General features: G+C 49.1%; 1 protein-coding gene across 1 annotated transcript in view; it reads left to right on the top strand.

Moving 5' to 3' along the window:
- Window positions 1-25,085, top strand: part of SLC12A9 (solute carrier family 12 member 9) — a 30,259-nt gene extending 5,174 nt beyond the window's left edge. The window contains exons 2-14 of the mRNA XM_063449779.1: window positions 145-345; window positions 3,855-3,989; window positions 4,389-4,520; window positions 4,647-4,940; window positions 5,022-5,129; window positions 6,028-6,139; window positions 8,973-9,130; window positions 9,561-9,643; window positions 10,222-10,346; window positions 15,006-15,198; window positions 15,292-15,466; window positions 15,933-16,079; window positions 23,595-25,085. Of these exons, the coding sequence (XP_063305849.1) occupies window positions 147-345; window positions 3,855-3,989; window positions 4,389-4,520; window positions 4,647-4,940; window positions 5,022-5,129; window positions 6,028-6,139; window positions 8,973-9,130; window positions 9,561-9,643; window positions 10,222-10,346; window positions 15,006-15,198; window positions 15,292-15,466; window positions 15,933-16,079; window positions 23,595-24,424 (2,691 nt within the window). The 5' untranslated portion in view covers window positions 145-146 and the 3' untranslated portion in view covers window positions 24,425-25,085. The remainder of the gene's footprint in view (window positions 1-144; window positions 346-3,854; window positions 3,990-4,388; window positions 4,521-4,646; window positions 4,941-5,021; window positions 5,130-6,027; window positions 6,140-8,972; window positions 9,131-9,560; window positions 9,644-10,221; window positions 10,347-15,005; window positions 15,199-15,291; window positions 15,467-15,932; window positions 16,080-23,594) is intronic.
- The last annotated feature ends 1,344 nt before the right edge of the window (window positions 25,086-26,429 follow it).

Genomic DNA, 26,429 nt, shown 5'->3' with positions numbered 1-26,429 from the left:
CCGTGAAATGTCTACTAACTGGCCCTCGGTCAGGATTACATAGCCTGCTGTGTGTCCTTTTATATCATATTAACGGAGTGATTATAGATTACATGTATGTTGTGTGTTTTACATGAATTAACTTTCTTTGTCCACTCTTTCCAGGAATGACCTCAGAAAACTCTCCCCTTCTTCATTACCGCCTCTTCAGTGTATCCGATGGCACTCTGGGGCCTGCAGACTCCGCCCTATGCGGCACAGATACTGTTACCGAAGGTCCTGCACCACGCAAACTTTCCACCTTTTTTGGTGTTGTGGTGCCCACTGTTCTGTCCATGTTCAGCATTGTTTTATTCATGAGGATCGGTGAGTTCTCCACAGGGCTGCCATCAGAAATTTCGGGGCCCCTGACACAGTTCAAAGTGTGGGCCCCCTGCGCCCGTCCCCGAGGACCCATTCTGAGTCCACCCACAAGGATGGCCTGTGTGGTGTGTAAAATGGATACAGATTGCTTATTTGTATAATGAATGTAGTTTTGTGTGTTTTAGATAAAGTGTGTGTTTGTGTGGTGAATGCAGAGTGTTTGTGTTGTGGTTTTAGTGTGTATGGTGAATGCTGTGTGTGTTTGTGTTGTGGTTTAAGTGTGTGTATGGTGAATGCAGTGCGTGTTTGTGTTGTGGTTTTAGTGTGTGTATGGTGAATACAGTGTTTGTGTTGTGGTTTTAGTGTGTGTATCGTGAATGCAGTGCATGTTTGTGTTGTGGTTTTAGTGTGTGTATGGTGAATACAGTGTGTGTGTTGTAGTTTTAGTGTGTGTATGGTGAATGCAGTGTGTGTTTGTGTTGTAGTTTTAGTGTGTGTATGGTGAAAGCAGTGTGTGTTTGTGTTGTGGTTTTAGTGTGTGTATGGTGAATGCAGTGCGTGTTTGTGTTGTGGTTTTAGTGTGTGTATGGTGAATGCAGTGCGTGTTTGTGTTGTGGTTTTAGTGTGTGTATGGTGAAAGCAGTGTGTGTTTGTGTTGTGGTTTTAGTGTGTGTATGGTGAAAGCAGTGTGTGTTTGTGTTGTGGTTTTAGTGTGTTTATGGTGAATGCAGTGCGTGTTTGTGTTGTGGTTTTAGTGTGTGTATGGTGAATGCAGTGCGTGTTTGTGTTGTGGTTTTAGTGTGTGTATGGTGAATACAGTGCATGTTTGTGTTGTGGTTTTAGTGTGTGTATGGTGAATACAGTGTTTGTGTTGTAGTTTTAGTGTGTGTATGGTGAAAGCAGTGTGTGTTTGTGTTGTGGTTTTAGTGTGTTTATGGTGAATGCAGTGCGTGTTTGTGTTGTGGTTTTAGTGTGTGTATGGTGAATACAGTGTTTGTGTTGTAGTTTTAGTGTGTGTATGGTGAAAGCAGTGTGTGTTTGTGTTGTGGTTTTAGTGTGTTTATGGTGAATGCAGTGCGTGTTTGTGTTGTGGTTTTAGTGTGTGTATGGTGAATACAGTGTGTGTTTGTGTTGTGGTTTTAGTGTGTGTATGGTGAAAGCAGTGTGTGTTTGTGTTGTGGTTTTAGTGTGTTTATGGTGAATGCAGTGTGTGTTTGTGTTGTGGTTTTAGTGTGTTTATGGTGAATGCAGTGCGTGTTTGTGTTGTGGTTTTAGTGTGTGCATGGTGAACGCAGTGTGTGTTTGTGTTGTGGTTTTAGTGTGTGTATGGTGAACGCAGTGCGTGTTTGTGTTGTGGTGTGTGTGTATGCAGTGTGTGTGTTGTGGTTTTAGTGTGTGTATGCAGTGTGTGTATGCTGTGGTTTTAGTGTGTGTGTGTGTTGTGGTTTTAGTGTGTGTATGCAGTGTGTGTATGCTGTGGTTTTAGTGTGTGTATGCTGTGGTTTTAGTGTGTGTATGCTGTGATTTTAGTGTGTGTATGCTGTGGTTTTAGTGTGTGTATGCAGTGTGTGTGTGTTGTGGTTTTAGTGTGTGTGCTGTGGTTTTAGTGTGTGCGCTGTGGTTTGTGTGTGTGTGTGTGTGCTGTGGTTTTAGTGTGTGTGTGCTGTGGTTTTAGTGTGTGTGCAGTGGTTTTAGTGTGTGTGTATGCAGTGTGTGTGTGCAGTGTGTGTGTGCTGTGGTTTTAGTGTGTGTGTGTTGTGGTTTTAGTGTGTGTATGCAGTGTGTGTGTTGTGGTTTTAGTGTGTGTATGCAGTGTGTGTGTTGTGGTTTTAGTGTGTGTATGCAGTGTGTGTGTGCTGTGGTTTTAGAGTGTGTGTGTGCTGGGGTTTTAGTGTGTGTATGCAGTTTGTGTGTGCTGTGGTTTTAGTGTGTGTATGCAGTGTGTGTGTGCAGTGTGTGTGTGCTGTGGTTTTAGTGTGTGTGTGTGTGCTGTGGTTTTAGTGTGTGTATGCAGTGTGTGTGTGCAGTGTGTGTGTGCTGTGGTTTTAGTGTGTGTATGCAGTGTGTGTGTGTGCAGTGGTTTTAGTGTGTGTGTGCAGTGTGTGTGTGCTGTGGTTTTAGTGTGTGTATGCAGTGTGTGTGTGTGTTGTGGTTTTAGTGCGTGTATGCAGTGTGTGTGTGTGTTGTGGTTTTAGTGCGTGTATGCAGTGTGTGTGTGTGTTGTGGTTTTAGTGCGTGTATGCAGTGTGTGTGTGTGTTGTGGTTTTAGTGCGTGTATGCAGTGTGTGTGTGCAGTGTGTGTGTGCTGTGGTTTTAGTGTGTGTATGCAGTGTGTGTGTGCTGTGTGTGTGCGCTGTGGTTTTAGTGTGTGTATGCAGTGTGTGTGTGTGTGTGTTGTGGTTTTAGTGTGTGTAAATGTGGGGGCTGTATGTACAATAGGGGGGTGGGGGGTGAGAGGGGAGCTTTTTTGGCTGCATTGACATTTTATTCCCCCCTCCCTGCTTCTTACCTGGCCAGGGAGGGGGGAGATTGAATCCCTGGTGGTCCGGTGGTCTGGTGGAGGGTGCCAGCCGCTGTCGAACTCAGACGGGGACCAGCCAGCACATCTTAACTCTCCAGCAGCTCCTGCCTGTAAGTCTTGCGAGCTTTGCTGTTTGCCGCGCGGAGCGTTGCCATGGTAACCCGTGACAACGCTCTGCCGGCCGCGGAGCTCGCAAGAGTTAGGGGCAGGAGCAGCTGGAGAGTTAAGATGGTGCTGGCTGGTCCCCGTCTGCATTCTACAGGTAGCCGGGGCCCGAGGTGAACATATGGATAGCGATAATTGCTATCTATATGTGCACGAATAGAATGTGGGGCCCGGGACTCCCTGAGCAGTCCGGGCCCCCCAGGACGGCCGGGCCCATGACAACCGTTATGGTTGTCATGCCCTGATGGCGGCCCTGGTTCTCCAGATATACGGGCTGTACGTGACCGGGGACACCATAGAATACATGCAGAGTATACTGGGGTACAAACTGCTTTCAGGAAGGCAGGGCTCCGTATGTGAATAAAAAGACACAGAGGGGCGAAATAACGACAAACATTAGCAGATACAAGAGGTGAATAAGTCTTTATTAAAACAAGTTACCAAGCTAGGATATATTATATGATACTTGAACTGGGCAGGAAATGAATTGATTAAAATGATCGATAAGACCCACTGACCGATGGCTATCAAAGATAAAATGTTTGTATTACCCTGATAAAACCGACCGACTGATTATATTCAGTTTATTACAGTATGGAAACTTGCTTTTTTTTTTTTTTTTTTTTTTTTTCTATTTTGTGTCCTCTTAGAGCAGTGGTGGCAACCATGGGCACTCCAGATGTTGTGGACTACATCTTCCCTAATGCTTTGCCACCATTATGGCTATAAGAGCATTGTGGAGTGGTGAAGGTTGTCTACCCCTGTTTTAGAGCTCATGTCTATGTCTGCAATGTCAGCCTGACCACTGTCTTCTTTCTTCTTCCAGGTTTCGTTGTGGGACATGCGGGTCTCCTGCAGTCTCTTCTCATGCTATTTGTGGCCTACGCAATCATCTGGCTGACTGTGCTCAGTGTCTGTGCCATCTCTACTAATGGAGCTGTCCAGGGTGGCGGAGCGTACTGTATCCTAATCAGACTTCAATGAAAATGTTATTCAAAACGGCACAGGTCGCCTTGAGATAGGTGAGGGCCCTCTTCCCAATGGCCATAGTTTTTATCCTTTTTCTATATATTTTGGGCTTTTGTATGCTCTGCTAATCAGTAGGATCAGGATATTTTTCAGGGATAGAAAAATGTAGGCACTCCACATGTTGTAGACAACATCTCCCCTGATGATTTTCCATTTTGCTATGGGAGATATAGTCCACAATATTTGGGTTGGGGTGCTGAATTTTGCCATCCCCCATTCTAGATAATCACAAAATATCGAAAGAACTTTGTTTTTGTACTGGCTTCTTCCACCCTTTCTTTCCCATCCCTTGTCCATCTCTACTCTGTTGTCCTCCTTGATTGTCTCCCAGTTATGATCTCACGAACACTAGGTCCTGAGTTTGGAGGTAGCATTGGTCTCATGTTCTATCTGGCCAATGTATGTGCATGTGGAGTCTATGTTCTGGGACTGGTGGAGGCCGTGCTTGACATCTTTGGGAAAGGTCTGTATGGGTTTTATCTTTTTTTCTTTTACATACTCTGCTCACTTGTCTCCTTTTTTATTTGTTAATCTACCTTAATTGTCATTCACACTCACATAATAATCCGTTTTTTCCCTCTTTTCTCAGACACGTCGGGCATTTCAGACCCTTTGCGCGCTCTCCCCCAAGGGTACGGCTATAACTTTCTCTATGCTAGCGTGGTCCTCCTCCTTTGTTTGTCGGTTTGCCTGGTTGGAGCCTCCATTTATTCGCAAGCGTCATTCTTCATCTTTATTGTGGTCTTGTTAGTCCTTTTATCAATCTTACTTAGTTTTGTGGCTGTAGGGCCGCTCCATGTGACCATTCGACATGGAGATAACACAACTATAATCGGAGAATATACTGGAATCAACAGCACCACACTACATAACAATCTACATGGTATGTATAGACTGTTTCTACTTCTGACCTCATACTGCGTTATTTGAAATCACATGATACTCTCTCGCTTTCTCTCATCAGCCGATTATTCCTTGGACTACACCACCGGTAATCTCATGAATTTTGCTACAGTGTTTGCGGTTATGTTTAATGGTTGCACCGGCATCATGGCAGGATGTAACATGTCTGGTAAGAAATATTTGCAAATAAAGCGAATTGGTGGCAGAAGTAGGTTCTTGCCTGAGCTTAGAATCCATTCGAATTGGTGTATCCCTCCCTCCCCCTCCCCTCTATCTTAACTGGGGATGCAGACTATTCCAGTATAAATTACCAGAAATAAAGACATAAATGAAGTGTGCCAGGTGCTTAATCCCAATTTTGTGTAAATAAATTTGTAAAACTGCTGTAGACACAAAGTCAGATAAAAAATGTGAAGTACAGCACTTTTTTTGTTTGGTTATTAGATTTAATTCCCCTTGACCCTTCTTTAAATAAATGTAATTATAAAACAATATGATTGTCCCTTCCATGCACAAAATATTATTAAAGATATAAATTTAACCTGAAACATTCCTTCGCCCAACCCAGGTACGTATTACAGTAAAGTAAAACTCTTTGCAATGCTTACGTAGGTTCCGAAAACCTAGAGTAGTATTGCAAATTCCAGTTTAAGAACATGCAGCCGGCATAGCCATAAAATATTAATAAAACTGTCAAATTCTCTGTTTATTGCTATTTGTAGAGAATCTGCTGGTATGCTTACTTCCAAAATCGATATCTAAATAGCAAATATGCAACAAAATCTCCTCCCCTCCCTCATTCCATGCAACACTAAGTATTGTTAGCGAACACATTACAAACATCATTCTTAAATGGAAGAACTGCTTTATTTCCGGCTTCTAAGGAGCCCTCGGGTGAATGCTTGTATAAATCCAGATTTTCTCTCCCTCTGGGCTGCATTGCTAGTTTTCACAGATCTGAAATTAACCGACTTATAGCCACAACAGCTTCTGAATGCACAGTAACGACTTTTTTATCATTTTTATATTTTTTTATTCTTATTTTCATTTTTTTCATGTTCTTACAGGGGAACTTAAGCAGCCCAGCCGAGCTATTCCCATTGGCACCATAATCGCTGTGATCATTACATTTTTTGTCTATTTAATTCTCTTCCTCATGACTTCACTGACTTGTAACCGGTAAGGCTGCACTCCAGTTTATTACCTGCACCTAGTATGGAAACAAATATACTGGAATTATGACTGGGAAAATGGGGATTTTCCCATCACGTTACTTTATTGGAGGTTTACAATAAGTAGGAATACAATAGCTACCTATAAGAGAAATTTGTTTCAGACCAGAAATGATTTCGCTGATCATGATGCTCCCAAAACGTTCTGTGGATTTACTGAGTTTAGCTTCTAAAGAAAGGGCTTTGCTTTAGATGGAACGATGGGATAGTTATCCTATAGTATCAGAGTGTTGGCCCCCAGGTAATATAATAACTGAGCGTTGGCCCCAAGGTAATATAATAACTGAGCGTTGGCCCCCAGGTAATATAATAACGGAGTGTTGGCCCCCAGGTAATATAATAACGGAGTGTTGGCCCCCAGGTAATATAATAACTGAGTGTTGGCCCCCAGGTAATATAATAACTGAGCGTTGGCCCCCAGGTAATATAATAACTGAGCGTTGGCGCCCAGGTAATATAATAACTGAGCGTTGGCCCCCAGGTAATATAATAACTGAGCGTTGGCCCCCAGGTAATATAATAACGGAGCGTTGGCCCCCAGGTAATATAATAACGGAGCGTTGGCCGCCAGGTAATATAATAACGGAGCGTTGGCCCCCAGGTAATATAATAACGGAGCGTTGGCCCCCAGGTGATATAATAACGGAGCGTTGGCCCCCAGATGATATAATAACGGAGCGTTGGCCCCCAGGTGATATAATAACGGAGCGTTGGCCCCCAGGTAATATAATAACGGAGCGTTGGCCCCCAGGTAATATAATAACGGAGCGTTGGCCCCCAGGTAATATAATAACGGAGCGTTGGCCCCCAGGTAATATAATAACGGAGCGTTGGCCCCCAGGTAATATAATAACGGAGCGTTGGCCCCCAGGTAATATAATAACGGAGCGTTGGCCCCCAGGTAATATAATAACGGAGCGTTGGCCCCCAGGTAATATAATAACGGAGCGTTGGCCCCCAGGTAATATAATAACGGAGCGTTGGCCCCCAGGTAATATAACAACGGAGCGTTGGCCCCCAGGTAATATAATAACGGAGCGTTGGCCCCCAGGTAATATAATAACGGAGCGTTGGCCCCCAGGTAATATAATAACGGAGCGTTGGCCCCCAGGTAATATAATAACGGAGCGTTGGCCCCCAGGTAATATAATAACGGAGCGTTGGCCCCCAGGTAATATAATAACGGAGCGTTGGCCCCCAGGTAATATAATAACGGAGCGTTGGCCCCCAGGTAATATAATAACGGAGCGTTGGCCCCCAGGTAATATAATAACGGAGCGTTGGCCCCCAGGTAATATAATAACGGAGCGTTGGCCCCCAGGTAATATAATAACGGAGCGTTGGCCCCCAGGTAATATAATAACGGAGCGTTGGCCCCCAGGTAATATAATAATGGAGCGTTGGCCCCCAGGTAATATAATAACGGAGTGTTGGCCCCCAGGTAATATAATAACGGAGTGTTGGCCCCCAGGTAATATAATAACGGAGTGTTGGCCCCCAGGTAATATAATAACGGAGTGTTGGCCCCCAGGTAATATAATAACGGAGTGTTGGCCCCCAGGTAATATAATAACGGAGTGTTGGCCCCCAGGTAATATAATAACGGAGTGTTGGCCTCCAGGTAATATAATAACGGAGTGTTGGCCCCCAGGTAATATAATAACTGAGTGTTGGCCCCCAGGTAATATAATAACTGAGTGTTGGCCCCCAGGTAATATAATAACTGAGTGTTGGCCCCCAGGTAATATAATAACTGAGTGTTGGCCCCCAGGTAATATAATAACGGAGTGTTGGCCCCCAGGTAATATAATAACTGAGTGTTGGCCCCCAGGTAATATAATAACTGAGTGTTGGCCCCCAGGTAATATAATAACTGAGTGTTGGCCCCCAGGTAATATAATAACGGAGTGTTGGCCCCCAGGTAATATAATAACGGAGTGTTGGCCCCCAGGTAATATAATAACGGAGTGTTGGCCCCCAGGTAATATAATAACGGAGTGTTGGCCCCCAGGTAATATAATAACGGAGTGTTGGCCCCCAGGTAATATAATAACGGAGTGTTGGCCCCCAGGTAATATAATAACGGAGTGTTGGCCCCCAGGTAATATAATAACGGAGTGTTGGCCCCCAGGTAATATAATAACGGAGTGTTGGCCCCCAGGTAATATAATAACGGAGTGTTGGCCCCCAGGTAATATAATAACGGAGTGTTGGCCCCCAGGTAATATAATAACGGAGTGTTGGCCCCCAGGTAATATAATAACGGAGTGTTGGCCCCCAGGTAATATAATAACGGAGTGTTGGCCCCCAGGTAATATAATAACAGAGTGTTGGCCCCCAGGTAATATAATAACGGAGTGTTGGACCCCAGGTAATATAATAACGAAGTGATGGGATGGCCCCAGGTAATATAATAACGGAGTGATGGGATGGCCCCAGGTAATATAATAACGGAGTGATGGGATGGCCCCAGGTAATATAATAACGAAGTGATGGGATGGCCCCAGGTAATATAATAACGGAGTGATGGGATGGCCCCAGGTAATATAATAACGGAGTGATGGGATGGCCCCAGGTAATATAATAACGGAGTGATGGGATGGCCCCAGGTAATATAATAACGGAGTGATGGGATGGCCCCAGGTAATATAATAACGGAGTGATGGGATGGCCCCAGGTAATATAATTAAGTGATGACTCATACCGCAGCCCCCCCTGTCGCTGTAGATATTATTATACGTGTAGTCGTCCCATCCTGAACTTGTCCCATTCATTCCCAGGACACTGCTGAAAGAGGATTACGGATTTTTTCGGTCTATTAACATCTGGTCTCCTTTCGTACTGATCGGGGTGTACGCCACTTCCCTGTCTGCTTCCATGAGCACCCTCATCGGGGCGTCTCGCATTCTCCACGCTCTGGCCAAGGACGACTTGTTTGGTGAGGATAGACAGAGCTATCTGTCATTCACACTCCTTACACATCTAGGCTGCTGTCTGCCTCTCTTACAATAGTTATTCCACCGAGCACTCCATAACATGTCCTGCGCACCCCACCTCTTTTCCTGCACTTCCCTCTGTCCATCCATCCTCCTTCCCCTCCATTATTTATCTCCCTTTAGTGATCATCATGCATTCACTATTCAGAGAGATTTCCATAATTCCTTCTGAAAACGTCCCCTATTGGTTGTCTCATCTTCGCATGTCCCACCATCCACCTCAGTCACTTTCCCTCTAATTGTTGTTTCTTGGTTCCGGTCTCCTCCGTTGGACCTATCCCTCCATGTATCCTGCTATTCTAGCCTTCCCTCGCTGTATTGCTAGTCTGCTAACCATTCACACCTGCTTCTGTGTCGACTTTTATCCATCAGGAATATTGCTGTCTCCAGCTAAACTTGTGTCCAAAGGAGGAAACCCCTGGGGAGCCGTGGTGTACACCTGGTTTTTGGTACAGGTTAGTCCGTACTAGTGTCCATATCGGCTAACCGTCAGCTCAGAGCAAGGAGACTACGATGTTCAATCAATCTACGTCACCCATCCATTAAAGGAACACGCCACTGAAAGTTTGACATTTGTTTTAACAATTTAGTAGATCTACCACCAATAAAAACATGCAGATTTTTTTCTGCATGCTTTATTTGAGAGTGTATTAATAAAAAAAAAACAAAAAAACAAGAGAGAGCCCAGCTGCCTGGTCCATTTGAAGTGTTCCCTGACGGCAATTAGAAGTCTCTCACTGAAAATCGTCTGACTGGAACCGCAAGCAATCACAGCTTTTATATTTCTCAGTGAGCTGTAAAATATGACCGGCATGGAGGGAGGAAGGGCAGGGGCACTGGGTGGGTACTCAGTGGGTGACAGGTGGGCATGGAGTTGGAAGATGATCAGGGGCATGTGGTGGGTACTCGGGTAATAGGACAGGTTGGCATTGAGAAGGTGGAGAGGCAGCGTGGGGTCAGTCTGAGATTATAAAAGTCAATTTATTGTCTGTCTGTATCAGTTATTCATTCCTGACCCGTAATTGTTTCTCAGCTTGTTCTCTTAGCAGGGAAACTTAACACAATAGCTGGTATCGTCACCGTATTCTACCTCATGGCATACGCTGCTATAGATCTGGCATGTCTGGCACTAGAATGGGCATCGGCACCGAACTTCCGGTGAGTGTATTCACAGCTACACCATGCCATGTGTATATACAGCGCAGACAGCGGCAGTGCCAACTTCCCCCTCACACACTACTACACCATGCCATGTATACACAGCACAGGTACAGCGCAGACAGCGGCAGTGCCAGCCTCCCCTCACACACTACTACACTACACCATGCCATGTATACACAGCACAGGTACAGCACAGACAGCGGCAGTGCCAGCCTCCCCTCACACACTACTACACCATGCCATGTATACACAGCACAGGTACAGCGCAGACAGCGGCAGTGCCAGCCTCCCCTCACACACTACTACACCATGCCATGTATACACAGCACAGGTACAGCGCAGACAGCGGCAGTGCCAACCTCCCCTCACACACTACTACACCATGCCATGTATACACAGCACAGGTACAGCGCAGACAGCGGCAGTGCCAGCCTCCCCTCACACACTACTACACCATGCCATGTATACACAGCACAGGTACAGCACAGACAGCGGCAGTGCCAGCCTCCCCTCACACACTACTACACCATGCCATGTATACACAGCACAGGTACAGCACAGACAGCGGCAGTGCCAGCCTCCCCTCACACACTACTACACCATGCCATGTATACACAGCACAGGTACAGCACAGACAGCGGCAGTGCCAGCCTCCCCTCACACACTACTACACCATGCCATGTATACACAGCACAGGTACAGCGCAGACAGCGGCAGTGCCAACCTCCCCTCACACACTACTACACCATGCCATGTATACACAGCACAGGTACAGCGCAGACAGCGGCAGTGCCAGCCTCCCCTCACACACTACTACACCATGCCATGTATACACAGCACAGGTACAGCACAGACAGCGGCAGTGCCAGCCTCCCCTCACACACTACTACACCATGCCATGTATACACAGCACAGGTACAGCACAGACAGCGGCAGTGCCAGCCTCCCCTCACACACTACTACACCATGCCATGTATACACAGCACAGGTACAGCACAGACAGCGGCAGTGCCAGCCTCCCCTCACACACTACTACACCATGCCATGTATACACAGCACAGGTACAGCACAGACAGCGACAGTGCCAGCCTCCCCTCACACACTACTACACCATGCCATGTATACACAGCACAGGTACAGCACAGACAGCGGCAGTGCCAGCCTCCCCTCACACACTACTACACCATGCCATGTATATACAGCACAGGTACAGCACAGACAGCGGCAGTGCCAGCCTCCCCTCACACTCACTACTACATCATGCCATGTATACACAGCACAGGTACAGCACAGACAGCGGCAGTGCCAGCCTCCCCTCACACACTACTACACCATGCCATGTATACACAGCACAGGTACAGCGCAGACAGCGGCAGTGCCAACTTCCCCCTCACACACTACTACACCATGCCATGTATACACAGCACAGGTACAGCGCAGACAGCGGCAGTGCCAGCCTCCCCTCACACACTACTACACTACACCATGCCATGTATACACAGCACAGGTACAGCACAGACAGCGGCAGTGCCAGCCTCCCCTCACACACTACTACACCATGCCATGTATACACAGCACAGGTACAGCGCAGACAGCGGCAGTGCCAGCCTCCCCTCACACACTACTACACCATGCCATGTATACACAGCACAGGTACAGCGCAGACAGCGGCAGTGCCAACCTCCCCTCACACACTACTACACCATGCCATGTATACACAGCACAGGTACAGCGCAGACAGCGGCAGTGCCAGCCTCCCCTCACACACTACTACACCATGCCATGTATACACAGCACAGGTACAGCACAGACAGCGGCAGTGCCAGCCTCCCCTCACACACTACTACACCATGCCATGTATACACAGCACAGGTACAGCACAGACAGCGGCAGTGCCAGCCTCCCCTCACACACTACTACACCATGCCATGTATACACAGCACAGGTACAGCACAGACAGCGGCAGTGCCAGCCTCCCCTCACACACTACTACACCATGCCATGTATACACAGCACAGGTACAGCGCAGACAGCGGCAGTGCCAACCTCCCCTCACACACTACTACACCATGCCATGTATACACAGCACAGGTACAGCGCAGACAGCGGCAGTGCCAGCCTCCCCTCACACACTACTACACCATGCCATGTATACACAGCACAGGTACAGCACAGACAGCGGCAGTGCCAGCCTCCCCTCACACACTACTACACCATGCCATGTATACACAGCACAGGTACAGCACAGACAGCGGCAGTGCCAGCCTCCCCTCACACACTACTACACCATGCCATGTATACACAGCACAGGTACAGCACAGACAGCGGCAGTGCCAGCCTCCCCTCACACACTACTACACCATGCCATGTATACACAGCACAGGTACAGCACAGACAGCGACAGTGCCAGCCTCCCCTCACACACTACTACACCATGCCATGTATACACAGCACAGGTACAGCACAGACAGCGGCAGTGCCAGCCTCCCCTCACACACTACTACACCATGCCATGTATATACAGCACAGGTACAGCACAGACAGCGGCAGTGCCAGCCTCCCCTCACACTCACTACTACATCATGCCATGTATACACAGCACAGGTACAGCACAGACAGCGGCAGTGCCAGCCTCCCCTCACACACTACTACACCATGCCATGTATACACAGCACAGGTACAGCACAGACAGCGGCAGTGCCAGCCTCCCCTCACACACTACTACACCATGCCATGTATACACAGCACAGGTACAGCACAGACAGCGACAGTGCCAGCCTCCCCTCACACACTACTACACCATGCCATGTATACACAGCACAGGTACAGCACAGACAGCGGCAGTGCCAGCCTCCCCTCACACACTACTACACCATGCCATGTATATACAGCACAGGTACAGCACAGACAGCGGCAGTGCCAGCCTCCCCTCACACACTACTACACCATGCCATGTATACACAGCACAGGTACAGCACAGACAGCGGCAGTGCCATCCTCCCCTCACACACTACTACACCATGCCATGTATACACAGCACAGGTACAGCGCAGACAGCGGCAGTGCCAGCCTCCCCTCACACACTACTACACCATGCCATGTATACACAGCACAGGTACAGCACAGACAGCGGCAGTGCCAGCCTCCCCTCACACACTACTACACCATGCCATGTATACACAGCACAGGTACAGCACAGACAGCAGCAGTGCCAGCCTCCCCTCACACACTTCTACACCATGCCATGTATACACAGCACAGACAGCAGCAGTGCCAGCCTCCCCTCACACACTACTACACCATGCCATGTATACACAGCACAGGTACAGCACAGACAGCGGCAGTGCCAGCCTCCCCTCACACACTACTACACCATGCCATGTATATACAGCACAGGTACAGCTCAGACAGCGGCAGTGCCAGCCTCCCCTCACACACTACTACACCATGCCATGTATACACAGCACAGGTACAGCACAGACAGCAGCAGTGCCAGCCTCCCCTCACACACTTCTACACCATGCCATGTATACACAGCACAGACAGCAGCAGTGCCAGCCTCCCCTCACACACTACTACACCATGCCATGTATACACAGCACAGGTACAGCACAGACAGCGGCAGTGCCAGCCTCCCCTCACACACTACTACACCATGCCATGTATACACAGCACAGGTACAGCACAGACAGCATCAGTGCCAGCCTACCCTCACACACTACTACACCATGCCATGTATACACAGCACAGGTACAGCACAGACAGCGACAGTGCCAGCCTCCCCTCACACACTACTACACCATGCCATGTATACACAGCACAGGTACAGCACAGACAGCATCAGTGCCAGCCTACCCTCACACACTACTACACCATGCCATGTATACACAGCACAGACAGCGACAGTGCCAGCCTCCCCTCACACACTACTACACCATGCCATGTATACACAGCACAGGTACAGCACAGACAGCGGCAGTGCCAGCCTCCCCTCACACACTACTACACCATGCCATGTATATACAGCACAGGTACAGCACAGACAGCGGCAGTGCCAGCCTCCCCTCACACACTACTACACCACGCCATGTATACACAGCACAGGTACAGCACAGACAGCGGCAGTGCCAGCCTCCCCTCACACACTACTACACCATGCCATGTATACACAGCACAGGTACAGCACAGACAGCGGCAGTGCCAGCCTCCCCTCACACACTACTACACCATGCCATGTATACACAGCACAGGTACAGCACAGACAGCGGCAGTGCCAGCATCCCCTCACACACTACTACACCATGCCATGTATACACAGCACAGGTACAGCACAGACAGCGGCAGTGTCAGCCTCCCCTCACACACTACTACACCATGCCATGTATACACAGCACAGGTACAGCACAGACAGTGACAGTGCCAGCCTCCCCTCACACACTACTACACCATGCCATGTATACACAGCACAGGTACAGCACAGACAGCGGCAGTGCCAGCCTCCCCTCACACACTACTACACCATGCCATGTATACACCGCACAGGTACAGCACAGACAGTGGCAGTGCCAGCCTCCCCCTCTGTCACGCCATGTATACACAGCACAGTTGCTACTGCAGTTCTTGGCTTTGAGACCGATGTCTTTCTCCTCTCTCTAGACCCACATTTCGACTTTTCTCCTGGCATTCCTGTTTGCTGGGGATACTGAGTTGTCTGGTGATGATGTTTCTCATTAACCCTGCCTATGCCTCAGGAAGTATAGTCCTCCTCCTGCTCCTGCTGGGCTCCATCCATTTCCGGAGCAGTAGCAGCGGTTGGGGATATATCAGCCAAGCCTTGATCTTCCACCAGGTAAGTCATGGTGTGGGGGATGGAGAGATTGGGGGTGGCCCTTGGTCCGTATTTACATTCCGCCTCATGGTAACCCTCTGCGTTCCCTCCCAGGTCAGGAAGTATCTGCTCCTCCTGGATGTGAGGAAGGAGCACGTGAAATTCTGGCGGCCCCAGATTCTGCTGATGGTATCTAATCCACGGACATCATGCCAACTCATCAAATTTATTAACGATCTAAAAAAAGGCGGGTTGTTTATCATGGGCCACGTGGAGACTGGAGACCTGGGTGAGATTGGAAATTCTCCCACCATGTCACCATTTATTAATCAATATGTGTCCTCTTCTCAGTCCTATGTAGTCCCCACCGTCGTAACAAATGCAGGTCCGGCAGTGTTTGGTATTCATGGAGAATCTGCCCAGACCCGGAATGACCTCCGCAGGCTGTCTGATCTGTTAGAATCCCTGTTTCAGTTTAAAGCTCTCTGAATTATATTATGTTACACTGTCCGCAAGGACCTTATAAAACACTGTAGAATCACATCCACCCAGATGGACCCTGTAGTGAAGGGGTTACAGGTTGGATTGGGCCGGTGTCACTGCCCTCGTATTCAGAGTGGGTTCTGATGGCGTCAGTATCTCCCTATCTCCACAATATCTCTCTTACACTCAGGATGTAACTTTTTGGTTTATAAAGTTTATTCTGTTATTATACTCCCCTTATGATACTGATCTGTCCTCGTTATGTCTCCCAGATGCGCTCCCTTCAGATCCCGTGCAGATTCATTACAGTTTCTGGCTCAGTCTGGTCGATAAGCTGAATGTGAAAGCTTTTGTGGATCTTACTCTCTGTCCATCGGTCCGACACGGAACCCAACAACTCCTGCGTATCACTGGACTGGGTATGTTCATCTTACTCTTGAACTCAGCATTACCCACCCCCTGCAGCTCCCCTGTATCCCTGCAACTACGCTGCTCACCACGTATCTCCTCTCTGCAACTGCACTGCATCACACACAGCTCTCTGCTATTCCTGTACTGACCCCCCACACAGCTCTGTCACTACACCTCCATCCTGCCCTGCATCTCTCTCTCTGCTATTCCTGTACTGACCCCACACACAGCCCTGTCACTGCACCTCCATCCTGCCCTGCAGCTCTCTCTGCTATACCTGTACTGACCCCACACACAGCTCTGTCACTGCACCTCCATCCTGCCCTGCAGCTCTCTCTGCTATTCCTGTACTGACCCCACACACAGCCCTGTCACTACACCTCCATCCTGCCCTGCATCTCTCTCTCTGCTATTCCTGTACTGACCCCACACACAGCTCTGTCACTGCACCTCCATCCTGCCCTGCAGCTCTCTCTGCTATACCTGTACTGACCCCACACACAGCTCTGTCACTGCACCTCCATCCTGCCCTGCAGCTCTCTCTGCTATTCCTGTACTGACCCCACACACAGCTCTGTCACTACACCTCCATCCTGCCCTGCAGCTCTCTCTGCTATTCCTTTACTGACCACACACAGCTCTGTCACTGCACCTCCATCCTGCCCTGCAGCTCTCTGCTATTCCTGTACTGACCCCACACACAGCTCTGTCACTGCACCTCCATCCTGCCCTGCAGCTCTCTCTGCTATTCCTGTACTTATCCCACACACAGCTCTGTCACTGCACCTCCATCCTGCCCTGCAGCTCTCTCTGCTATTCCTGTACTTACCCCACACACAGCTCTGTCACTGCACCTCCATCCTGCCCTGCAGCTCTCTCTGCTATTCCTGTACTGACCCCACACACAGCTCTGTCACTGCACCTCCATCCTGCCCTGCAGCTCTCTCTGCTATTCCTGTACTGACCCCACACACAGCTCTGTCACTACACCTCCATCCTGCCCTGCAGCTCTCTCTGCTATTCCTTTACTGACCACACACAGCTCTGTCACTGCACCTCCATCCTGCCCTGCAGCTCTCTGCTATTCCTGTACTGACCCCACACACAGCTCTGTCACTGCACCTCCATCCTGCCCTGCAGCTCTCTCTGCTATTCCTGTACTTATCCCACACACAGCTCTGTCACTGCACCTCCATCCTGCCCTGCAGCTCTCTCTGCTATTCCTGTACTTACCCCACACACAGCTCTGTCACTGCACCTCCATCCTGCCCTGCAGCTCTCTCTGCTATTCCTGTACTGACCCCCCACACAGCTCTGTCACTACACCTCCATCCTGCCCTGCATCTCTCTCTCTGCTATTCCTGTACTGACCCCACACACAGCCCTGTCACTGCACCTCCATCCTGCCCTGCAGCTCTCTCTGCTATTCCTGTACTGACCCCACACACAGCTCTGTCACTGCACCTCCATCCTGCCCTGCAGCTCTCTCTGCTATTCCTGTACTGACCCCACACACAGCTCTGTCACTGCACCTCCATCCTGCCCTGCAGCTCTCTCTGCTATTCCTGTACTGACCCCACACACAGCTCTGTCACTGCACCTCCATCCTGCCCTGCAGCTCTCTCTGCTATTCCTGTACTGACCCCACACACAGCTCTGTCACTACACCTCCATCCTGCCCTGCAGCTCTCTGTGCTATTCCTTTACTGACCACACACAGCTCTGTCACTGCACTTCCATCCTGCCCTGCAGCTCTCTGCTATTCCTGTACTGACCCCACACACAGCTCTGTCACTGCACCTCCATCCTGCCCTGCAGCTCTCTGCTATTCCTGTACTGACCCCACACACAGCTCTGTCACTGCACCTCCATCCCGCCCTGCAGCTCTCTCTGCTATTCCTGTACTGACCCCACACACAGCTCTGTCACTGCACCTCCATCCTGCCCTGCAGCTCTCTCTGCTATTCCTGTACTGACCCCACACACAGCTCTGTCACTGCACCTCCATCCTGCCCTGCAGCTCTCTCTGCTATTCCTGTACTGACCCCACACACAGCTCTGTCACTACACCTCCATCCTGCCCTGCAGCTCTCTCTGCTATTCCTTTACTGACCACACACAGCTCTGTCACTGCACCTCCATCCTGCCCTGCAGCTCTCTGCTATTCCTGTACTGACCCCACACACAGCTCTGTCACTGCACCTCCATCCTGCCCTGCAGCTCTCTCTGCTATTCCTGTACTTATCCCACACACAGCTCTGTCACTGCACCTCCATCCTGCCCTGCAGCTCTCTCTGCTATTCCTGTACTGACCACACACACAGCTCTGTCACTACCCCTCCATGCTGCCCTGCAGCTCTCAGCTATTCCTGTACTGACCCCACACACAGCTCTGTCACTGGACCTCCAACCGGCCCTGCAGCTCTCTCTGCTATTCCTGTACTGACCCCACACACAGCTCTGTCACTGCACCTCCATCCTGCCCTGCAGCTCTCAGCTATTCCTGTACTGACCCCACACACAGCTCTGTCACTGCACCTCCATCCTGCCCTGCAGCTCTCTCTGCTATTCCTGTACTGACCCCACACACAGCTCTGTCACTACACCTCCATCCTTCCCTGCAGCTCTCTCTGCTATTCCTGTACTGACCCCACACACAGCTCTGTCACTACAACTCCATACTGACCCCACACACAGCTCTGTCACTACAACTCCATACTGACCCCACACACAGCTCTGTCACTACAACTCCATACTGACCCCACACACAGCTCTGTCACTGCACCTCCATCCTGCCCTGCAGCTCTCTCTGCTATTCCTGTACTGACCCCACACACAGCTCTGTCACTACACCTCCATCCTGCCCTGCAGCTCTCTCTGCTATTCCTGTACTGACCCCACACAGCTCTGTCACTGCACATCCATCCTGCCCTACAGCTCTCTCTGCTATTCCTGTACTGACCACCCCCCCACACACAGCTCTGTCACTGCACCTCCATCCTGCCCTGCAGCTCTCTCTGCTATTCCTGTACTGACCCCACACACAGCTCTGTCACTGCACCTCCATCCTGCCCTACAGCTCTCTCTGCTATTCCTGTACTGACCACCCCCCCACACACAGCTCTGTCACTGCACCTCCATCCTGCCCTGCAGCTCTCTCTGCTATTCCTGTACTGACCCCACACACAGCTCTGTCACTACAACTCCATACTGACCCCACACACAGCTCTGTCACTACAATTCCATACTGACCCCACACACAGCTCTGTCACTACAACTCCATACTGACCCCACACACAGCTCTGTCACTGCACCTCCATCCTGCCCTGCAGCTCTCTCTGCTATTCCTGTACTGACCCCACACACAGCTCTGTCACTACACCTCCATCCTGCCCTGCAGCTCTCAGCTATTCCTGTACTGACCCCACACACAGCTCTGTCACTGGACCTCCAACCGGCCCTGCAGCTCTCACTGCTATTCCTGTACTGACCCCACACACAGCTCTGTCACTACACCTCCATCCTGCCCTGCAGCTCTCTCTGCTATTCCTGTACTGACCCCACACACAGCTCTGTCACTACACCTCCATCCTTCCCTGCAGCTCTCTCTGCTATTCCTGTACTGACCCCACACACAGCTCTGTCACTACAACTCCATACTGACCCCACACACAGCTCTGTCACTACAACTCCATACTGACCCCACACACAGCTCTGTCACTGCACCTCCATCCTGCCCTGCATCTCTCTCTGCTATTCCTGTACTGACCCCACACACAGCTCTGTCACTACACCTCCATCCTGCCCTGCAGCTCTCAGCTATTCCTGTACTGACCCCACACACAGCTCTGTCACTGGACCTCCAACTGGCCCTGCAGCTCTCTCTGCTATTCCTGTACTGACCCCACACACAGCTCTGTCACTGCACCTCCATCCTGCCCTGCAGCTCTCTCTGCTATTCCTGTACTGACCCCACACACAGCTCTGTCACTACACCTCCATCCTTCCCTGCAGCTCTCTCTGCTATTCCTGTACTGACCCCACACACAGCTCTGTCACTACAACTCCATACTGACCCCACACACAGCTCTGTCACTACAACTCCATACTGACCCCACACACAGCTCTGTCACTACAACTCCATACTGACCCCACACACAGCTCTGTCACTACAACTCCATACTGACCCCACACACAGCTCTGTCACTACAACTCCATACTGACCCCACACACAGCTCTGTCACTACAACTCCATACTGACCCCACACACAGCTCTGTCACTACAACTCCATACTGACCCCACACACAGCTCTGTCACTACAACTCCATACTGACCCCAACACAGCTCTGTCACTGCACCTCCATACTGACCCCACACACAGCTGTCACTGCACCTCCATCCTGCCCTGCAGCTCTCACTGCTATTCCTGTACTGACCCCCCACATCCAGCTCTGTCATTGCACCTCCATCCTGCCCTGCAGCTCTCTCTGCTATTCCTGTACTGACCCCACACACAGCTCTGTCACTGCACCTCCATCCTGCCCTGCAGCTCTCTCTGCTATTCCTGTACTGACCCCTCACACAGCTGTCACTGCACCTCCATCCTGCCCTGCAGCTCTCTCTGCTATTCCTGTACTGACCCCACACACAGCTCTGTCACTGCACCTCCATCCTGCCCTGCAGCTCTCTCTGCTATTCCTGTACTGACCCCACACACAGCTCTGTCACTGCACCTCCATCCTGCCCTGTAGCTCTCTCTGCTATACCTGTACTGACCCCACACACAGCTCTGTCACTACACCTCCATCCTGCCCTGCAGCTCTCTGCTATTCCTGTACTGACCCCACACACAGCTCTGTCACTGCACATCCATCCTGCCCTGCAGCTCTCTGCTATTCCTGTACTGACCCCACACACAGCTCTGTCACTACACCTCCATCCTGCCCTGCAGCTCTCTCTGCTATTCCTGTACTGACCCCACACACAGCTCTGTCACTGCACCTCCATCCTGCCCTGCAGCTCTCTCTGCTATTCCTGTACTTATCCCACACACAGCTCTGTCACTGCACCTCCATCCTGCCCTGCAGCTCTCTCTGCTATTCCTGTACTGACCACACACACAGCTCTGTCACTACCCCTCCATGCTGCCCTGCAGCTCTCAGCTATTCCTGTACTGACCCCACACACAGCTCTGTCACTGGACCTCCAACCGGCCCTGCAGCTCTCTCTGCTATTCCTGTACTGACCCCACACACAGCTCTGTCACTGCACCTCCATCCTGCCCTGCAGCTCTCAGCTATTCCTGTACTGACCCCACACACAGCTCTGTCACTACAACTCCATACTGACCCCACACACAGCTCTGTCACTACAACTCCATACTGACCCCACACACAGCTCTGTCACTACAACTCCATACTGACCCCACACACAGCTCTGTCACTGCACCTCCATCCTGCCCTGCAGCTCTCTCTGCTATTCCTGTACTGACCCCACACACAGCTCTGTCACTACACCTCCATCCTGCCCTGCAGCTCTCTCTGCTATTCCTGTACTGACCCCACACAGCTCTGTCACTGCACATCCATCCTGCCCTGCAGCTCTCTCTGCTATTCCTGTACTGACCACCCCCCCACACACAGCTCTGTCACTGCACCTCCATCCTGCCCTGCAGCTCTCTCTGCTATTCCTGTACTGACCCCACACACAGCTCTGTCACTGCACCTCCATCCTGCCCTGCAGCTCTCTCTGCTATTCCTGTACTGACCCCACACACAGTTCTGTCACTACAACTCCATACTGACCCCACACACAGCTCTGTCACTACAATTCCATACTGACCCCACACACAGCTCTGTCACTACAACTCCATACTGACCCCACACACAGCTCTGTCACTGCACCTCCATCCTGCCCTGCAGCTCTCTCTGCTATACCTGTACTGACCCCACACACAGCTCTGTCACTGCACCTCCATCCTGCCCTGCAGCTCTCTCTGCTATTCCTGTACTGACCCCACACACAGCTCTGTCACTACACCTCCATCCTGCCCTGCAGCTCTCTCTGCTATTCCTGTACTGACCCCACACAGCTCTGTCACTGCACATCCATCCTGCCCTGCAGCTCTCTCTGCTATTCCTGTACTGACCACCCCCCCACACACAGCTCTGTCACTGCACCTCCATCCTGCCCTGCAGCTCTCTCTGCTATTCCTGTACTGACCCCACACACAGCTCTGTCACTGCACCTCCATCCTGCCCTGCAGCTCTCTCTGCTATTCCTGTACTGACCCCACACACAGCTCTGTCACTACAACTCCATACTGACCCCACACACAGCTCTGTCACTACAATTCCATACTGACCCCACACACAGCTCTGTCACTACAACTCCATACTGACCCCACACACAGCTCTGTCACTGCACCTCCATCCTGCCCTGCAGCTCTCTCTGCTATTCCTCTATCACTACACCTCCATACTTCCCCTTTAAAGGAACACTCCACTTCCCAAATGGGCAAACCATTATATATCACAGTTTAGTAAATTTACCCAAATGAACACCTTCATGCATTTTTGTGTTTGTATTCATTGAGGGTACATCTTAGAACAGTTGGCAAATGCTACAATTCTTTCTAACTCTGCCTTTGGCTCAATAAGAGGTCAGGGGAAGAATCCTCCCTGGATGGGGGCATTTCAGAAATGATTTCTAGTTTCTAATCGAAGTTATTATGTGACAGCAAGCCGCAGTGCTCTATGGGTGTGGAGTTGTCCTTGAAAACTAGCAAAGCATTATTGGAGTTGCAGATGTATGCTGGCTTTGGGTTTAGCCTACCCCTGTGTGGTTGTTTAGCCTGGGAACGACTCAGTTCTGTTGATAGAGAGATTTATTGAACCATACGGCTATATTTTCAATATTGGAGATACACTCCGTTAATCTGGTGAATTCTTCTTACACAGTTTATAGTGTTCACCAGTCTACATGTTGACCATCTCCAGGCAAAATTAATGTTTAATGTGTGTCTTAACTAGGCTCTTAAAGGAACACTATAGTCACCTAAACAATGTTTTTTTGGTGCCTATAGAGTCCCTTAAGTTGGAGGTTGCTAATTAATAAAATGTGCTTTGCTGTCTTAATTTATTATCTTGAATCCAGGACTGTTGCACTGTAACCAGGTAAAGCCATATATCAGGAGAAGGTGGTCATTGTTTTGGACACAACATACTCTTTATCTAAAACCATAATCACACACCTACCATATCTCCCCTCTCCTCACTTTTCTATCCATCCCTTCCTGGAATGTCGATAGCTAGACTGTTCTCTTGGTAGAGTTCAGAAGTTTACATAGAAATACGATGGAGGTCTGAAATAAGATGGGGTCAGAATGTCCCTCACACCGTCTTGAAAAGCCAAGCTGGGCAATATGCATGTATGCAGCTATTCCTTTGTTCTGAGGTTGTATTTAGAGTGCCACATTTTCCTGTCTCATCATTGATGACACTTTATTTTATTAATCCTGCAGGCGGCATGAAGCCCAACATGCTGGTTCTTGGTTTCTATGACGATGCCACCCCTGATGACTTCTTCCTGCAAGATCCTGCTTTTGCTCCCGGCCTGGCTCCCCAAGATGACCCATTTGGTGTGGATGCTACATCGCTGCAGGCTCATTTTCCACCCGTTCGAGGTCCTGAGACCCCACACCTTCTCTCAGCCAAGGAATATGTTGCAATGATATGTGATGCTCTAAAGATGCACAAGAACATAGTGCTTGCACGAGGCTTCCCTTCATTGGACAGGCCTGAAAATGCTGGTTCTGGTACATACATAGATGTTTGGCCATTGGACCTCCTGCGACCTCAGGCTTCAGCGTATGTAGACGTTTGCAGCCTCTTCCTGCTGCAGATGGCGTGCATCCTCAACATGGCTGCCTCGTGGCGCCGCTGTCGGCTACGTGTCTTTCTTTGTGTGGAATCCAGGGGAAGTGGAGGCAATGGTGGGAATAGCTGGATTGCGGCTGAAGCCAAGTTCCGTGAGCTTTTGTGCAAATTACGCATATCTGCAGCCATCCGTGTGGTGGCATGGAACAGCGTGGCAGCACTCCGTGGCCAAAATGGTGTAACACAGGGCCTGACACGTGAACCCATCTCCACAGAGTACCTCACTGCTGCCAACCGTGTGGTGGTAGAAGAGGGTGGCACAGATTCTGCTGTGCGTTTTTTTTACCTCCCACGTCCACCAGCTGATGCCTCTCTCCATGAACGCTACCTGGAGGAGTTGGAGGCTCTGACAGAAGACCTTGGGCCTACATTACTAATTCATGGCCTGACTCCTGTCACCTGCACTGAGCTCTGATGGATCTTCACGCCCTCCGCTGTTTGCAGCTGCTCGACTTTCCTGACTTTGGACTAAGGACCATGTTCTTTTTGAGGCCATTCATTTTTTTTTGCCATTTCTTAGTCATTGCCACAAATCCAGCACTAACATGAGAAAATCCTGGATTATTTGTGTTTTCCGATACAATAGGCTAGGCTGAGCTGTATCTAGGGGTATTGTACCTCCTTATTAACTCCTTGTAATGTATTGTAAACCGCTGCAACGACCTCTTCTGGTGGCATTGGGTAGCGTTTAATAATTGTAACACAGAATGTTCCTCTGCCTTTCCTCATTAGGGGACGTAAGCTAATATTACTATAAGCCTTTGCTTACACACACCATAAACCCATCACACTTGGTACATACGCTAACATTGCACTTTAACCTTTTTGTTGTTTTGTCCTCTGTCGTTTTGGGGTCATGTTTGGCCTCTGTCTGTCTGCTTGTAAGAACAGTTCAGGTTTTTCTTCTTCCATTAGACCCTCTTCAATGTGGGGGTTCACTCTGGGATCGGGGTTTGGGCATTTCCTTTATTTCCTGGACATTAATGCTATCTGTGTATTATGTAACGCAAGCCAAGCACAGCCGGGGCCAGTTCCGTTTCTGATATTTAAGATGAAAATGTCTTCTTCCTAGCACTGCCGCTGTTCTTATTTCAGCTCTAAACTCACAGTTTTCTTCATGTTTTTTATTTTTGTTGGTTTGTTTGCTTCTTTTTTGTCTGCCTTCCACGTATAACACAGTCTCAAGGTTTCACATGGAATGTTTATTATGGTCCTTCTGAGCCCAGTCACATTTCTTGGTTGATGGTAGCACTTTGGGCAAATGCCTCTTCTGTCTTCCTTCCCTCCTCACAATCCGATGTAATACCAGGTTTTTATACCTTTTATTTAACACACAAGAAGTTGTAATGTTGGGCTCAGTTCCCAGAATCCTCTAGCTTCCTCTCTAGGTGAAAGGATTTTACTGATGGCGTTCTCTTTTTACCGTTTCACACTCCACACTACCGTGTAGTATTGTGGACCTTGATAGGTCGTTAACAATGGGGTATAATTAGATCGCAAAATTCCATAAACGCCAATTTATAGTCCGCTTAAGAAGCCAGACGTATATCTTTTGCAGTTTAAACCAGCTATGGTGTATTCTGCTCGCAAATGTTACTGTACATTAAACAAATCTAACCTATTACAGAGTTATAATCGTGTTCTAACGTCTTCAGATATAGATTTTATTTAACTCTTTTACAGTCATGTTAATATATTAATATGTGAACCATTTAATTTATTTTCACGTAGCCCAGGTTTTGGGTAAAATAACTGATTTTCCGTTTACATACAAAGTAGAAAAATTGTTAAAGTAAAAAAATCTTCAAACTGTTTCCTTTGCACAATTCTTTCATTTTATTTTCATTGTCTAGCATTTAAAGGTATACAATCAATTTTATATTTGGCCCCTTGATAGACAGGTAATGGCAGTGTCTGACTGGTTTAGCTTGATGGGAATTGTAGAACACGCTGCCTGGTATGTCCTGCTCATAGTTTTGTGTGTTGCGGATAATCTCTGCACACAGCTCTGGATCTCTATACGGGCAGCTTTCTATCCCAGTGTCCCTTTAAATGCTGTAATGTGTTTCATCCCTTTTGTGTTTGACTATTTTCGTTATTTAAAAGCGCAGTTCCCCCATCGGATTAATTGTAACCTCAAACATGGGTATTCCCTTTCTACTGCCGTTTAAACAGATTGAGTCGTTATGCAGAGAGACCAGTTAGCTCGTTCCTGTAAATATTGGAGAATTATCCCACTAATTGTAGGAAAGTCTTCAATCCTTACTGAATTTGTTTCCTGGAATCCTTCACAAAGCAAAGTGTAAATGTCTGACAATTAGAGGATTGAACGTGGTAGCAATATTTGTTTGTTTAATGACGCTCTGGTATTTTGGTAATACCAATGTTTGCTCCCTCCTGCTTTCTTGGGTCATTTTCTA

This window comes from Pelobates fuscus, chromosome 3, assembly GCF_036172605.1.
Source record: "Pelobates fuscus isolate aPelFus1 chromosome 3, aPelFus1.pri, whole genome shotgun sequence".
NCBI classification, from domain to species: domain Eukaryota; kingdom Metazoa; phylum Chordata; class Amphibia; order Anura; family Pelobatidae; genus Pelobates; species Pelobates fuscus.
This window is presented reverse-complemented; position numbering and strand designations above follow the sequence as displayed.